The following is a 16,783-nucleotide window of genomic DNA, read 5'->3' on the forward strand; positions in this document are numbered from 1 at the left end:
AAACCCTAAACCCTAAACCCTAAACCCTAAACCCTAAACCCTAAACCCTAAACCCTAAACCCTAAACCCTAAACCCTAAACCCTAAACCCTAAACCCTAAACCCTAAACCCTAAACCCTAAACCCTAAACCCTAAACCCTAAACCCTAAACCCTAAACCCTAAACCCTAAACCCTAAACCCTAAACCCTAAACCCTAAACCCTAAACCCTAAACCCTAAACCCTAAACCCTAAACCCTAAACCCTAAACCCTAAACCCTAAACCCTAAACCCTAAACCCTAAACCCTAAACCCTAAACCCTAAACCCTAAACCCTAAACCCTAAACCCTAAACCCTAAACCCTAAACCCTAAACCCTAAACCCTAAACCCTAAACCCTAAACCCTAAACCCTAAACCCTAAACCCTAAACCCTAAACCCTAAACCCTAAACCCTAAACCCTAAACCCTAAACCCTAAACCCTAAACCCTAAACCCTAAACCCTAAACCCTAAACCCTAAACCCTAAACCCTAAACCCTAAACCCTAAACCCTAAACCCTAAACCCTAAACCCTAAACCCTAAACCCTAAACCCTAAACCCTAAACCCTAAACCCTAAACCCTAAACCCTAAACCCTAAACCCTAAACCCTAAACCCTAAACCCTAAACCCTAAACCCTAAACCCTAAACCCTAAACCCTAAACCCTAAACCCTAAACCCTAAACCCTAAACCCTAAACCCTAAACCCTAAACCCTAAACCCTAAACCCTAAACCCTAAACCCTAAACCCTAAACCCTAAACCCTAAACCCTAAACCCTAAACCCTAAACCCTAAACCCTAAACCCTAAACCCTAAACCCTAAACCCTAAACCCTAAACCCTAAACCCTAAACCCTAAACCCTAAACCCTAAACCCTAAACCCTAAACCCTAAACCCTAAACCCTAAACCCTAAACCCTAAACCCTAAACCCTAAACCCTAAACCCTAAACCCTAAACCCTAAACCCTAAACCCTAAACCCTAAACCCTAAACCCTAAACCCTAAACCCTAAACCCTAAACCCTAAACCCTAAACCCTAAACCCTAAACCCTAAACCCTAAACCCTAAACCCTAAACCCTAAACCCTAAACCCTAAACCCTAAACCCTAAACCCTAAACCCTAAACCCTAAACCCTAAACCCTAAACCCTAAACCCTAAACCCTAAACCCTAAACCCTAAACCCTAAACCCTAAACCCTAAACCCTAAACCCTAAACCCTAAACCCTAAACCCTAAACCCTAAACCCTAAACCCTAAACCCTAAACCCTAAACCCTAAACCCTAAACCCTAAACCCTAAACCCTAAACCCTAAACCCTAAACCCTAAACCCTAAACCCTAAACCCTAAACCCTAAACCCTAAACCCTAAACCCTAAACCCTAAACCCTAAACCCTAAACCCTAAACCCTAAACCCTAAACCCTAAACCCTAAACCCTAAACCCTAAACCCTAAACCCTAAACCCTAAACCCTAAACCCTAAACCCTAAACCCTAAACCCTAAACCCTAAACCCTAAACCCTAAACCCTAAACCCTAAACCCTAAACCCTAAACCCTAAACCCTAAACCCTAAACCCTAAACCCTAAACCCTAAACCCTAAACCCTAAACCCTAAACCCTAAACCCTAAACCCTAAACCCTAAACCCTAAACCCTAAACCCTAAACCCTAAACCCTAAACCCTAAACCCTAAACCCTAAACCCTAAACCCTAAACCCTAAACCCTAAACCCTAAACCCTAAACCCTAAACCCTAAACCCTAAACCCTAAACCCTAAACCCTAAACCCTAAACCCTAAACCCTAAACCCTAAACCCTAAACCCTAAACCCTAAACCCTAAACCCTAAACCCTAAACCCTAAACCCTAAACCCTAAACCCTAAACCCTAAACCCTAAACCCTAAACCCTAAACCCTAAACCCTAAACCCTAAACCCTAAACCCTAAACCCTAAACCCTAAACCCTAAACCCTAAACCCTAAACCCTAAACCCTAAACCCTAAACCCTAAACCCTAAACCCTAAACCCTAAACCCTAAACCCTAAACCCTAAACCCTAAACCCTAAACCCTAAACCCTAAACCCTAAACCCTAAACCCTAAACCCTAAACCCTAAACCCTAAACCCTAAACCCTAAACCCTAAACCCTAAACCCTAAACCCTAAACCCTAAACCCTAAACCCTAAACCCTAAACCCTAAACCCTAAACCCTAAACCCTAAACCCTAAACCCTAAACCCTAAACCCTAAACCCTAAACCCTAAACCCTAAACCCTAAACCCTAAACCCTAAACCCTAAACCCTAAACCCTAAACCCTAAACCCTAAACCCTAAACCCTAAACCCTAAACCCTAAACCCTAAACCCTAAACCCTAAACCCTAAACCCTAAACCCTAAACCCTAAACCCTAAACCCTAAACCCTAAACCCTAAACCCTAAACCCTAAACCCTAAACCCTAAACCCTAAACCCTAAACCCTAAACCCTAAACCCTAAACCCTAAACCCTAAACCCTAAACCCTAAACCCTAAACCCTAAACCCTAAACCCTAAACCCTAAACCCTAAACCCTAAACCCTAAACCCTAAACCCTAAACCCTAAACCCTAAACCCTAAACCCTAAACCCTAAACCCTAAACCCTAAACCCTAAACCCTAAACCCTAAACCCTAAACCCTAACCCTAAACCCTAAACCCTAACCCTAAACCCTAAACCCTAAACCCTAAACCCTAAACCCTAAAACCCTAAACCCTAAACCCTAAACCCTAAACCCTAAACCCTAAACCCTAAACCCTAAACCCTAAACCCTAAACCCTAACCCTAAACCCTTAACCCTAAACCCTAAACCCTAAACCCTAAACCCTAAACCCTAAACCCTAAACCCTAAACCCTAAACCCTAAACCCTAAACCCTAAACCCTAAACCCTAAACCCTAAACCCTAAACCCTAAACCCTAAACCCTAAACCCTAAAACCCTAAACCCTAAACCCTAAACCCTAAACCCTAAACCCTAAACCCTAAACCCTAAACCCTAACCCTAAACCCTAAACCCTAAACCCTAAACCCTAAACCCTAAACCCTAAACCCTAAACCCTAACCCTAAACCCTAAACCCTAAACCCTAAACCCTAACCCCAACCTTAATGAAGCAATGCACTTGTCTTGGCTCAATCAACCCTCCCGACACCAACAATGGATGAACAAAAGCTCAAGTGGTGTGAGAGTGGATGCAAGGGGTGTATGCAAGTGAAGCAAGTGCCAAGAGGGTCCCCTTCCTACTCGTTGGGGAGTATTTATACCCCCACCCACCAAAACTAGTCGTTGGGGTCGAAATCGCCAACCTTAGTTGCCGCCTGCCAGTCAGATCACCCAAGGCTAGAAACTAGCCTTTACTGTGCACTTAATGCACGGGCAGCAGCTAGCCAGTCAGATCGCCATCGGCTCCAGTCAAGCCGTCGGCGGCCCGGTCAGACCGGCGTCGGCTCTAGCGGCTCTAGATCGTCAAGCCAAGACACACATCCCGGCTCACCAACCGCCCGGTCAGACCAGCCAAGAAATGCCAGTCAGGCCGGCATGAAGCCCTCGGTCAGACCGGCCTCAAGCAGAAAATGATGTATGAAATGAACTCGAACGAAGTGACAATGCAAGTGACCTAATGTGGCATTTTGATCAACTCTTTACCTAGGTCATTACCTCTCTTGATAGTACGGCAAAGCTAGAAATAAACCTAGCAAAATTTGATCACCTAACACTTCAATCAATTTAAAACAAAACGCTAGATTTACCATCTTTGTTCCATTGCTTTGTGCCATTAATTTTAATCCGCGGTGATCATCCATGGCATGTACATCATGTGGTCCTAACTCAAATATATCGCTTAAATAGAATAGTTAGTCCACAATTAGAGCTTGTCATTAACTACCAAAATTAACAACGGGGGCTATGATGCTTCAATGTGCTATATATAATATGACTGTAGTACATTGAATATTTTATTTCATTGCACTCAAATATAATCAATGTTGGCCTATTTTACAAATTTATTATTCTGGCATATCACTACAAGATCTAAGTAATACTGACATTTTGATCCATGTCTGCTTTGCAGACAATTTTTGTAAATTGGTATGATCTAAGAAATTAATTATACTTGACCTCAGGGTCTAAAGAAATTAAGCCTTAACAACATTGTGAAATGCAGTGAGACTGAATCTTGGAGATAAATTACCGAAGAACTGAACTTTTATTGTGAGTATAATTTACTTTTGATCTTTTAACAAATAAGGATATTGTTTGTTAGTGGTTCTAGATTTGGTTACCCTGGCCTTTTCTCATGAGCGCAATTAGGGCCGAACTTTTGTGTGGCCTTGTCAGAGTGATAAAAAAAACATAGGCAGTGCATCACTTATCTGAAAAATTGGTTCTGAATTTTCCTTCTCTATATCCCTCAGGAATGATACTAAAATCTGATTTGTGTACTGACTTATTTCAGTCATTTGAATTTGCTATGTCAATACAGTCCATTTTTAATAAAATCTGGAATACATTTTGAGGTTAAGATAATCCAGTTGTTTATAGACTCAAAAACAGTATATGTGCTCTAGAAACATCGAAACTATTTTATCATATCAAAACACATATGTTCGTATGGTATAATTTTTAACTCTCCAAAATTTACCATCTTTAATTATAATTTAAATTGCATCCACATGTTTAATAAAAATATTTGAGCATCCATTTTGCTATTTTGCACACTTGCAGTTAAGTTCTGAGATATATAATGATATTTGGCTGACATGCTCATTGGACCTTTTTCCTTAAGCTATACTTCTGTGTCTTTTAACTGAAGTTGCTTTCTGTTTCGTAAGATCAGCCCTCCAGCAAGTGGAGGTAATCCAGTAGGAGTCCTCCATTTCTCTATATATCTCTTTGATTGCTTTAAAACCGAACAAAAAGGTTTAAAGAAAGCAAAAGAAGCAAATGTGTCCATTTATCTTTCGAAACAATATACTTCTTTCTTGGTGCATGGAGGGCCAGACAACCAGATAGAGAAATGGAGACTCTATCAGAGTTGTATGTTCAGCAAAGATGAGGTGGCTGATTAAGAGTTGTCTAATTACAACCAGTGCATTGTTGACAATCTTGATTTTTTTTTAATCCTTTTGTGCATCTGGGGCAAAGTTATTTGGTAAATTTGAATATGATTTTAGAATTTGGTGAAGATATCTGATTTTTAACTGATTTCGGATGCTACATGCAATGCATTGTGCTTCTGTAATATCAAAATTCACGATTGTATATTTTTATTTTGGTGATATATATGCCCTCAATAGACTTAAACTTTGACATGTTGATCACTCCGTAATAATTGTGTGCCATTCTATTTCTTTTATATTATGTTTTTCCACCGTTCATGTTACTAATATGTGAAAACCATAGAAATGGAATATAGCTATTGTCTGTGTTAACAATGATGTTTATGTTTGCAACGGGGGTTCATTTTTTATCATCCCACCCATTAAGATTTAAAGTTGCTCTAATTATTTCCAATTGCAACGCATGGGCACCCAGCTAGTAATTATGAAAGCAAGAGACAAGTGCTAAAGGATATTTGAAAACTAAAACTGGCTCATTCACAGCTGGCAGCACCACTGGAAATTCAAGCAAGGACAAACAACAATACAGACACATGAAGATAGAAGATAGAAAATAGAAAATAAGCGTTCAGAGCAGGAAGTTCCCACCAACATCGCTCCTCTATCCTGTACAAAACAAAACAAGGATAGCCGGCCAAATATAAAACTAGCCGGCTACACTTCACAAAATCACAACCAAAAAAGGCACTATAAACATAGCTACCATCATCCATCCAGGACGACAGAATGCGTCTGCTTTGGCATAGCTAACTTCAAGTCGCTATATACCATAACAATTCCTCCTAAAGGAGATAGATAAGGGAGAGCAAGGAGGAAGAAGCGAAGAGCGAAGAAGAGAGGATGACATGTGGGCCTAACATGTCAGTGGGTCCCATATTTTGTGTGAATGATAGATAGGTTCCACACGTATTTTTTAATTCTAACGCCACGAAGCGTCACGTCAGCAAAACCATCCTCCAAAACCATGGAGGGAGTTAAATTACACCGACTCCAAAACCATGGAGGAAGTCAAATTACACCGATTTTAATAGTTAGAGAATCGAGATGTCCGTTATTGTAGTTTAGGGATACGAATCAAATTCGGTCCTGCTAGTTGGGCCAAATGGGCCTCACAACACCATGCAATCTAGTCTAGACCATCTCAAATCGATCGTTTTGCCTTTTTACTGAGATTATGCCCTGATATGGGACAACCAGTAGTCCAGTACAATCAACAAATATCGAAGTTGTTTCAAAAAGAAAAAAAACAAATATCGAAGCCGTTTCGTTTGCTTTTATTCCATTCGATTCGATTCAATTCGTTCATCTCAACATGCACATCGTCCAAGCTAACTCCTTACCGGAATACTCTCTATAGAAAGTAGAAACCAACTTTGGATTCCTTTCTGCTGCCCCTCAGGCCCTCGCATACATAAAAAGAAACAGCCTTTTCTAGAGAGCGTCGTTGCCTTGTTCAAAGGTTGCACCAATGCCGCTCTACAAGACTACAACTCATCCTTGAAATTTGTACCGGAACTCCTCTCCCCCCTCAAATTAGTTGAAGCTGTGCTCTGATCCTTCTCTGTTTTCGTTGCTGACGAATCCGGCCGCTTCAGTTTGAAAGGGATGCTAGCGTGCTTCTTGATAAACTTGTACATCTCCACCACCGTACGGTCCCCCTCAAAAGTAATCTGCACACAATAACGCACAGCCAAATTAAATAAGGCCCTGTTTGGTTCCCACACAAAAATTTTACACCCTATCACATCGAACGTTTGAACAACTACATAAAATATTAAATATAGACTAAAAAAATAACTAATTGCATAGATTGTGACTAATTTGCGAGATGGATTTTTAAGCCTAATTGCCCCATGATTTGACAATGTGGTGCTACAGTAAACATTTACTAATGATAGATTAATTAGGCTTAATAAATTCATCTCGTGGTTTACTGACGGATTCTGTAATTAGTTTTTTTATTAGTGCGCAAACACCCTATGCGACACCCTATATACCCGATGTGACACGCCAAAACTTTACACCCCTAGATCTAAACACTCCCTAAATTAGACTTCTGGTAAATACTGTTATATACGGACCCTTTCAGGATCTCAAAATCTCATAAACATAACTTGTCAGATATACGCCTAACGTATCTTGAATTCCGACCTCAACAAATGTTGTTTTAAGGGAAAGACCTCAACAAATGTTATAGCGCAGAATGACTTCAATGCCATAGGTGCAGCCGTGCAGGTTGGATTTTTTTTTAGCAAGAAACCAAGGACACGCATGCAGTTTGAATAGTGCGGTAACATATAGTAGAGAGGTGATTCAAGATTTCTACAGAGAGAGAGAGACAGATATATTTCGGTTTTAGCAGATTATAAGAAATCTAGGCAATTCTACCGAAGAGAGAGGTAACAAACCTACTGAGAGACAGATTACATACAGTAACAAATGCACCCCTCAATAAGACATGACACATATTTGGGCACTTACAGGCTCAAAACTTTTCTTTCCTGCTGGATAAAAGAGGATCGTTGGGAATCCATCAGGCTGTGACAAGAAGCAAGTGTTAATTCTGTAATATGGAAAGTTTACAACATAATAAAATGGAAAAATAAACAAGACTAAGCATGCATGCATGCATGCATTGAAAATTTAAGGAAGATAATCACATAAAAGAATAGTACTAGCAAACTATGAGCCAATCTTGAAGGTTCAGATTGCATGGAGATTGGAGGGGAAATGAATTGTTCCAACTACAAGTCAAATTTCACATGCTACAGTGGTCACTACTGCCTCAAAATACTGTACCACTGATGCATACTCGTGAGATCGTAGTGCGTGAATACATATACATGGATGAGAAGTAAATCAACATTGAAATGTATGTAGTATTAGATGATGGATGGATATGTACCTTTTTTGTGCAGTGTGCAAAAGTGCGATTTCGAATAACAAAGCAGTTGAGCAACCCTCACATTTTTCATAACTAGCGGTGTTTCATATCATACATGCACAAGATCTTTTGGCCACAATAGCACAGGAAATTAAACTCTTCATTTCGTGCCTCCAAATTTTACTTTCTAATATCCAGTTCAAAGAAAAGTGAAGTGAAACTGCCAAAACCAACAGGAAGCAGAACAGACCTTTGCACGTGGATGCTCATTGGCAGTGCCATCCATTTTAGCTATTACAAGGGAGTCAATGCCACGGAGATGCTTTCCTAGCTTGTTGTAGGTAGGCTCCAGTTCCTGACAATGCCCACACCATGGTGCATATATCTGCAACAACAGCAACAACGATTATGGACCACATATAAATACCATTTTTCTCATAATTTACCTTCCAGGAAGAACATACCTCCAAAAGGGCATCTTTTGATTCATCCAAAACAATCTGATCTAGGTTTTTTCCAACAACAATTTTGACATCTCCTTCATTCTGTATGGGAACACAGAATGTCTCATTATGGTACAATAAGTGGAGAAAGAACCCATCATATAATTATAGACTCACAGATTCAGGTACAGGTTCAGACTTGTAGAACGGTGTGAGCTTTTCCTCTAAGAAATCCTCAGCAAATCTCTGCATGTAAAAAGGATAAAAACAATAAAGGTGTCCAATAACCAAGCCTTCAAGGAATAAGAAAAATTCTTGGAGAATGATAGTCGACTCCTTCCTCACTAGCAGTGGCAGAACTCAATATCAACAGTGTCCAAGAAAAGTAATAAGTACCCTAGTTAAAAGGACAACTTCTACACCAAACGGCATGGTGCATAAATTGCAAAAAGATGCACATTGCATTTGTTCACTACAAAATGCAATATTAATTGATAATGCACAAACCACAAATACATGCAAGATTCTCAGGTTAAATTAATACAGTACAAATAGAAAATGCATTTGCCAAAAAAACTCAAATGATTGGTGATTACATGCTAGCTTGAAACTTGGTAACATAATGAACAATTTGTTCGAACTACTTGAGCACACTCCTATGCTATTTTTACATCTAATAAGGCACTGTGCATGGGCCTGTGTCAACAATTACCTTAATATTCTCTACCGATATTTCACCATCAAGGAAAAAATTCCTAGCATCTTCATTCCCAGTGTAAGCAAGAACCTACAGTCATAGGGACAAACAAAAAAATAACACAAACACATTAAATGGAGGCTAAATTGCAGCATCCAATTTCGATGCAAGAAACAACAGTACAGATAAAGGTAACAAAGAACACAAGTCATTACTGTGGTCTCTTGTCCAGTAATACCAAAGTAGTTGGCAACTGGTTCACCTACTTCCTCATTGTCACGCTCCACAAAGACAAACAAAAGCTGCATTTTGGCCACACACCTCATCAGTGGTAAACGAACACATCAGTAAATAAATAGAATGGGAAAGTGATAAGTGGTGTTGCATAGCACCAAATTTGAGTAAAGCATGTGAAGCAACGGAAGTAAGTTTGCTGATAACTTGACGGATCAAAAGAAAAAAAAACTACCTTCCCCTTGAATGATTTTGATGCTTCCTTAAAGATGGGCAGAAATTTCGACGATTCGTTTGCAACAACAAATAGTAAAATCTGGTTTGAAAAATAAAAGTTAGCAGCCCAGTAATGTATAAATGGACCAAAAAAGTGAGAAATGTACAGAAGCAATATCAATTAGACATGCCTGCTTCTTGATTGGATTGTCAAAAATGGAAGGAGCAGTTTCCTGTGTGAGGGTGTTGACCAACGGAAGCTTGTTTGCAGATACAAAATCGGCAATTGCAGATGCTTTGAATGGCCCATCTGCATGATAGGTGGAGTATATTATCCAACAACCAAGCCCCGCATGGAAAATAGAAATGAGGGGATTGATGCTTAAAGTGACTTAGAGAGAAGGGTACCATAGAAGGTCAACTTCTCCTCCTCTTGTTTCTTGAGCAGGACTAAGGACGGGCGCTTGGCCGCTGGGTCAAGGTGAAAAAGCTTGGCAACATCAGGATTGGAAGTCTGGTAAAAGTTGATAGCATCTTCCAGCCTCGAAGCAGCAGCAATCTCATCACTGTGAGCACCCTGTAAGTAGTAGGGTTTGAAAAGAAGATTAATAATAATAGTGTGTGTGCAGTAAGAATTTAGAAAGAGCATCGGGGTTGACTTGAGTAGAAGAGAAGAGAAGGTACCGATAGGGAGTCGAGGACGGCAAGAATGGCCTTGTCCTCCCCGGTGAGTATCTTCTCCGCCTCGTCGACGGTGGTGATGTTTTGCACCCCGGGAGCTAGCTTCTTGTTGACCCACGACACGATGGCTTCCCTGGAGCCAAGGCAAGAGACAAGTCAAAGAAATTGAAGCCAAGAGACGAGATGAGATGGGATCTGGGGGGAGGGGGGACACGCACTTGGTTCTTGCGCCGTTGTAGTCCTTGGGAACGCCGTCGATGAAGAAGAGGATGGTGGGGAAGCCCTGGACGTCGTACTTCTGGGCGAGATCAGTGTCCTCGGTGGCGTCGACCTTGGCGAGGGCGACTTGATGGGCAAGAGGGGAGAGGTCGGCGGCGGCGGCGGCGTAGTCTGGGGCGAGCGCCTGGCAATGGGCGCACCAGGGGGCGTAGAACTCGACCATGACATGGCGGTGGGAGGCGAGGAAGTCGGAGAAGTTGGCGGCGGAGAGGAGGAAGACGTGGGTCTCATCTATGGGATGGTCCTGGGCCTGGCCATGGTGGAAGAGGTCGTCGTCGTCGTCGTCGTCGGGGGAGCCCTCCTGGAGCCAGCCGTCGGGGTCGTTGGCGGGGATGTCGTCGGCGTTGTCGATGAGGTAGTCGAGGTCGTCGTCGGAGGCGGAGGCGGAGGCGTGGAGAAGAAGGGTGGCGAGGGCGACGAGGAGGAGAGATCGGGAGCGCATCGTTGCTTCCTCCGTTGCTCACTGAGTCCACTGCTGTGGAAGTGGAATGGAACGCTCTACAACTACAAGAGCGGATCGATCCCCTTTTATTTCTCTCTCTTTTTTTAATTTTCGATAAGAGCCAGAGCTTTCTGTTTGAAAAGAGAAAAAAAGTCGCTTGCGACTCACACAGCCGGACCCCGGAGCTCGGAGCGCGTGGTGTGCGGTGCCGTCCGCGTGAGCTGCCACTTTTGGACCGGATCTGGCCCAGTTTCTTTCTATCCGACTGCAGGCCCAAGCCCATTCCATATTTGAGATGCTTTCTCCGTCTTCGAATATGAGTTATATCTGGTTTTACGGTTGAGTTTGTGGACAGTATCGGTGTTGGCGTTCATCTATCCCTTCCAGGACAGGCGGAATCAACCATGCCGTGCGGCGTCACCAACAAGAAGCCGCCGGCCCACTGCCCTTGGAGACGACGACAATGAACAGTCGGAGGAACACCCTGCCAATGATCATAAGGATGTGGCTGTGGTGCCGTAGCGGCTAGGCGGAGTCGAAGTGCACGCAGATGGTGGCGGAGAGGATGCCATGCGCGCCAGCAATGAGGAAGGTAGAAACAGGGCGGTGAGAGCCGCCGGAAGGGCGAGAAAGAGGAGGCAGAGAGAGAAGAGGGAAGGGGAAAGGTGAGGAAGAAGATGAGGTGAGTAGTAACTCGCTGACATGTGGGTTCCACCTGCTGAGAGAAGAAAGCGGGCTACATATTTTCAAAACCACTTAAGGAGTCAATTTGCACCTATTTTCAAAGAGAGGGAGGTGTTATACCCGGTTTTACGGTTGAGGAAGACGATTCAATCATGAGCTAGATATCAAGGGAGGTGAAATAGACTTATTTCCTTGTGTAATGAAATAGGTAGACATAACGAAAGTAACTTTCATCTGAAAACCCTTCAGGATGAAAACCACTATACATTCAGTTGACTCGTTTTACCTAGCCTCCTCCTGATTTTCATTTTGCTTTTAATTTGTTCATCTTTTTCAAAACATGGCTACAGAAAAGATACACACAATCTAACTAACCACTATCATGTACACAAGAGATTACAGTTGAGTTCAAGCATCCGCTACAAAGATTGGCTTCACAAAGTTAAAACAGGTGGGGAGGAAAAAAGAGACCCACAGCCCACAGCTTACCCGAAAGCCAAATACCACGTAGCATTGAAATGATGCGGCAAAAAAGAGGAAAACAAACTATTGGCTACTATGCTCTTCACACAAATCAATGAACATCTCACTCACATTCTTCACTAGTCGAGGGTCGTCAAAACAAGATCCCGTGACGAGTCAGATATCCTAGCAGCCTCAGCAATCCTGAGGGCCATAATAGATTTGTATGCCACCAGCTCAGCCTTTGCCATGAGACGCTGAGCTCTACTGCGCAGACGAACAGCTGTTTCTCCTGCCTGTGTTGCAGCACGTTCGGCTTCCACAACTCTCCGCAAAGCCTCCTCTTCAGCACCATTAGCATCTGTCCATCAACATGTCGAGTAAAAGACAACACAAGATTATTTCCCCTCAGTAGGAACTTAGTCTGCAACATCGGGATAAAAAAACGCTACGTTATGGTACACAAACTTGCATGCATGTACCAGTGGAACAATGGTCATAAATGTTACTAGTAATTAGTTTCTTCATAATTACAGGGAGCATGCTTTCATCAAGCATGATCTGGATTGTTTTGCAGTTTGTATTGTTTGTGAACTAGGATTGCACAGATCTGCTGCTACAGGAGTTGAATCACCTAGCAGATGAGAGGGACAAGGTGAAGAATAAATCTGCAACTATTATTGGAAAAGGATGAAAAAGCTACAAGTGAACAAGGTGGTCTTGGCGACAAGCTGCGATGATGGATCTCATCTGAATCATAGTTTTGATGATAAGTGCTATTTGCCCTAAACATTAGCATTTATTAAGGGTTTGAGACACTGGCTGAATAGCTAACTGTAACCTGTCCCAAAGTAATTCACCGAGGACTCTCTCCTCACAAGGAGCAAGCATTCTATTGTTAGGCCTCATAGGAGAGTTGTTTCGTTTGTGAATACATAGGCCCAAAATTACTAGTGGTTCATTCACCAAAAATATGATAGAACATATAACATGCTTCATATTTTAGTAGAGTTCCTTACATAACATTACACAACAAGTATTCTACGTTATATCCAAGGTTCATATTTATATATGCCACAATTAGTGCTATTTTATTAACTGTGTAGTATCTACTAAGGGTGGCAAGTAGAAATTTATTACCACCTCCTCCCCAAAATATAGCAACTTCTGGATAAATTTTGGGATGGAGTGAGAAGTTATCATTTCCAATAGATTTGTTAGTTTGCCGATTACTACAAATTATGCATGCATTTTTCTGTAACCATTCTTATCAAAGTAATTATATATACACATGTTTACACCCAACTATTTCCAACTGGATCGAATGTAGCTAAAATACCATGGCCATCTACTTAGCAACTTTGTGCACCTTGATATGGAAAATTGGTAATACACCAGAGGCAGGGAAACTAACACTGTAACCTTACAGATGCTAAAATGTAGGATTAGATATAATATTAGGAGTGCTTGATATTTCAGGCATAGAAGGATGTGGTTTCTTATGTGAAAGAAAAAAAGATTCACATGGCTTCCGAAATCAATTGAGGTCACTCTTCGGACAAATGGATAAAGAAGCTTCTTGTATCTTTTATGATGCTTTCTTGCTTCAACTAAGTGAAGGGCCACGCCAATGGCGGTCCCAATTCTCTAGTAAGATAGACATCAAGGAGAAAACATCAGTACCTTGCAAGCATATGTCAGGCTTTCCACGGCCAGCTTGGCTTCTTTGTCTCTTGAAAGATCTTTTTTTCTTAATAGATCTTTGTGACAGTTGTCCTCGTCTTAGTGTTGCACCCTAATGATCAAGAAGGTTAACATTTAGAAAATATAACCAGAAGTTCAGGATATGCAGACAATAGAGGGTAATCTTTGTGAAGGTTCCAGCTTTGTATTAATATTTGGGGAAGGGATAAAGTCAAAAAATACCTGCAATATCCTTAGCAGTGGTACACCTTTCTTATATCTCTTGTTTATCCAATATTCATGCACAGCAAGGACATTATGGTCCTTTTCCAAAGTAGGGTATCTGGAAAGAATCTGATCCAAATCACTAGTTCCTTCAGGGTTGTTGAAAGCATCCTTTTCAAACGTGGTAATCATCTTTTCAAAATCTTCATAAGAAATATGATTAAGATGTGCGCTTTTTCTGTCAGAATCTGAATGATTCAACTGGGTGAGCCACTGTTCATCCTCAGAATCCAGATCATATACAGAGTCCCTTGAGAGAGCTCGCCCAACCTCATCATCCGCCATTCTGATATAGTCTGGCACAGGGCGTGAAAAAGGATATGTTCCAATCACTCCCATGTCATCAGAAACCTCATTTACACCAGGAATTGGTATCATCTTTCCCTGGGAATTGCGCTCCCGACCCTCAATTTGCAACTCCTTAAACAAAAGCCAGTCCCATTTATCAGAGAACTCAATCTTCAATCCATCATCAACTGCCAAAATATAGGCATGGGTGAACCGGTTAACAACATAAAACCTCTGCTCCGAAGGCTTCAGAGATATTCTATTGACACCATGTATCTTCACAGCTATACACCACTCATTTGATTCCGATGGTTCCAGCATAACTTCAGCGCCTTCTTCCCTCCAGCACCTATCAGGTTGAATAATTAAAAGGTTTGCTCTGCAGTGAACAGAATCTATATTCTGTCTAACCTCAGCCAAAGCCAACCTTTCATTCATGCGCTCAATGGGACTTTTCAAAGAAGACCTCTTTTGCTTCCCATTTGATCCTATAGGAGTTGAAACATCACTGTCATCCATGTTTTCAAGCAAATCAAGAGAGATTTCCAGTGCTGCTTTAGGTTTGACAGGCTCCAGTGGAAGCTCCGGACTAACTGAGGGTGGCGCATCCGCTTCTGTCTGTCTAGCCACATCGGTCTGGTTTGTTGCAACTACCTTGTCGGGAAATCTTGCAGCAAGACGCTGTCGACTGAGGGGATGCCGCATAGAGCTTCTCTTCCTTTGATGCTTCTTTAGCCTCAGACCATGGACCACCACTCCTGCAATCTCTTCAAGGGGCACATAATCTTGAGCCACACTGCAAAGTTTGTTGCTACACAGGTCAACAGCAGGATCAGTATCCCCAGTGCTCAGAGATTCAGAATCCTCCTCCAATAGGGTGCGAGGATAAATTTCTTCAGCTCCACCAACCAAATGCATTCTCGTACGAATCACAGCTGGAAGATACATTGACTCGAGTGCTATTAACAAGTGCAAAATCTGGAAGTAAGAAGGGACTGCCAAGAAATTGACAGACAACAATGGTTCAGAATCCTTGGCACCACGAAGCTCACACCAGCCACATTGCACCAAAGCCCTCTGTGACAATGCACACTGCAAGAAAAGGCATACACATTAACCAGGTGTACAAGGAACTAAAACTGGCACACTTTTTAAGTCTGTAGAAGGCTTACGTCTCTCCGGCATTGAAGCTGGACAAAATGCAATCCCCGCAATGCAAGCGCAGTGGCGACAGCATCGGACGAGAGAAAGGAGGCAAGGTTTCGGACCTTGCCCCGTCGGCAGCTACGCATCCAGCGCAGCACAGAGAGGAGGAGGCGCAAGAAGTGCTGAGAGCTCCCAGAGCAAGATGAATCCACAAGGACAATAAGCATGGCAGCGTCAGCTTTATTAGTGGGAATACAATCCACCAGGGTCAAGAAATGGGAATCAAAGAAGCCAGTCCTGGAGGCAAACTCCCTGGAAGAGGAGCATGGGATGGTGGCAAGGTCGTTCGGGGCGTGGTGCTGAAAAGGGGCGACCTTGGGTCTCTTCCTAGTGAAGACAATGGCAAACCTGGTGTCCTCCTTGGGTTCGGGGAGGCGGCGGCGGCGCTTCCTGCTGTAGACGATCCCGAAGGACCTTGTGCGCGGCAGAGGCGGCGGCGGTGGCTTGGGGTCGTCGTGAAGTTGGCGTTGGTGGTCATGGACGTGGAAGCAGTTGTTGGGCTTGCACTGGAACCAGTGGGCGTCGGCGGGGGATTCGGAGAAGGCGAGGCGCTTGCCGGAGCGGAGGACCCTGGCAGGATCAGAAGGCTGAGGCGGCCTGGGCGTCTTGGGCACGAAGACGCGCGTGGAGCGGCGGGCCCCAACATGCGGCATGGGCACGGCAGGTTCCTCCGGCGGCGGCGGCGGCGGCGGCGGCGACGGCGATGGCGCGGGGTTGCTGGAGGGGACCCGAATGCGATCAGATGCAGTGCGCTTCCTCATCCAACATGGATGCGCCGCCCATCAGCAACCACCAAATCGATGAGCTCCTCCTCCTCCTCCTGCTCCTGCTGCTGCTCAGCTCGGAATCGAAACGAATCAGATCTTGGGCTGGGGGGTCTTGACGAGGCGCAACAGATCGGCGGCTTGCGGGGCGGGGCGGGGGCGGGGGCGGGGGCGTGGCGACGAGATCGAATCGAATCGAGAGCAGAAGGAGAAGAGGAATTTTAGGGTTTCCTCCCTTCTTCCCTTCCTCCTCCGTTGGGGTTGCGGGTGAGGAGAGAGACGAGACGAGACGACGCGAGTCGGGAGGAGGATGCGCACTGACTGCGATTAGCCGTTGGATGCGCATCGGACGGTATGTGACTGACTTGT

The 16,783-nt window shown here is 43.3% G+C and overlaps 2 protein-coding genes across 2 annotated transcripts; both read right to left on the minus strand.

The window, feature by feature from the left end:
- Positions 1-6,408: 6,408 nt before the first annotated feature.
- LOC4327971 (protein disulfide isomerase-like 1-4) lies at positions 6,409-11,164 on the minus strand. Its single transcript, NM_001401742.1, has 12 exons — positions 10,540-11,164; positions 10,325-10,454; positions 10,049-10,217; positions 9,832-9,950; positions 9,660-9,740; positions 9,406-9,492; positions 9,206-9,280; positions 8,671-8,739; positions 8,515-8,595; positions 8,301-8,435; positions 7,648-7,704; positions 6,409-6,836 (listed from the first exon to the last, which is right to left on the minus strand). The coding sequence occupies exons 1-12, from the start codon at positions 11,040-11,042 to the stop codon at positions 6,651-6,653; spliced, it is 1,692 nt and encodes a 563-aa protein (NP_001388671.1). The 5' UTR covers positions 11,043-11,164; the 3' UTR covers positions 6,409-6,650.
- Positions 11,165-12,082: 918 nt separating this feature from the next.
- LOC4327972 (uncharacterized) lies at positions 12,083-16,739 on the minus strand. Its single transcript, XM_015770304.3, has 4 exons — positions 15,617-16,739; positions 14,115-15,536; positions 13,872-13,983; positions 12,083-12,549 (listed from the first exon to the last, which is right to left on the minus strand). The coding sequence occupies exons 1-4, from the start codon at positions 16,409-16,411 to the stop codon at positions 12,329-12,331; spliced, it is 2,550 nt and encodes an 849-aa protein (XP_015625790.1). The 5' UTR covers positions 16,412-16,739; the 3' UTR covers positions 12,083-12,328.
- Between the last annotated feature and the right edge of the window lie 44 nt (positions 16,740-16,783).

This window comes from Oryza sativa, chromosome 2 (genome assembly GCF_034140825.1).
Source record: "Oryza sativa Japonica Group chromosome 2, ASM3414082v1".
Taxonomy (NCBI): domain Eukaryota; kingdom Viridiplantae; phylum Streptophyta; class Magnoliopsida; order Poales; family Poaceae; genus Oryza; species Oryza sativa.

Bases quoted from the DNA above. Each gene is read 5' to 3' on its own strand.
- LOC4327971 (NM_001401742.1), bottom strand. From the start codon at position 11,042: ATGCGCTCCCGATCTCTCCTCCTCGTCGCCCTCGCCACCCTTCTTCTC. The intron at 10,218-10,324 runs GTACCTTCTCTT...TACTACTTACAG, and splicing joins CCGTCCTCGACTCCCTATCG to GGTGCTCACAGTGATGAGAT. The intron at 9,741-9,831 runs GCATGTCTAATT...TTTTCAAACCAG, and splicing joins ACAATCCAATCAAGAAGCAG to ATTTTACTATTTGTTGTTGC.
- LOC4327972 (XM_015770304.3), bottom strand. From the start codon at position 16,411: ATGAGGAAGCGCACTGCATCTGATCGCATTCGGGTCCCCTCCAGCAAC. The intron at 15,537-15,616 runs GTAAGCCTTCTA...CTTTTCTTGCAG, and splicing joins AGCTTCAATGCCGGAGAGAC to TGTGCATTGTCACAGAGGGC. The intron at 12,550-13,871 runs GTACTGATGTTT...GTTGATGGACAG, and splicing joins GCCTGACATATGCTTGCAAG to ATGCTAATGGTGCTGAAGAG.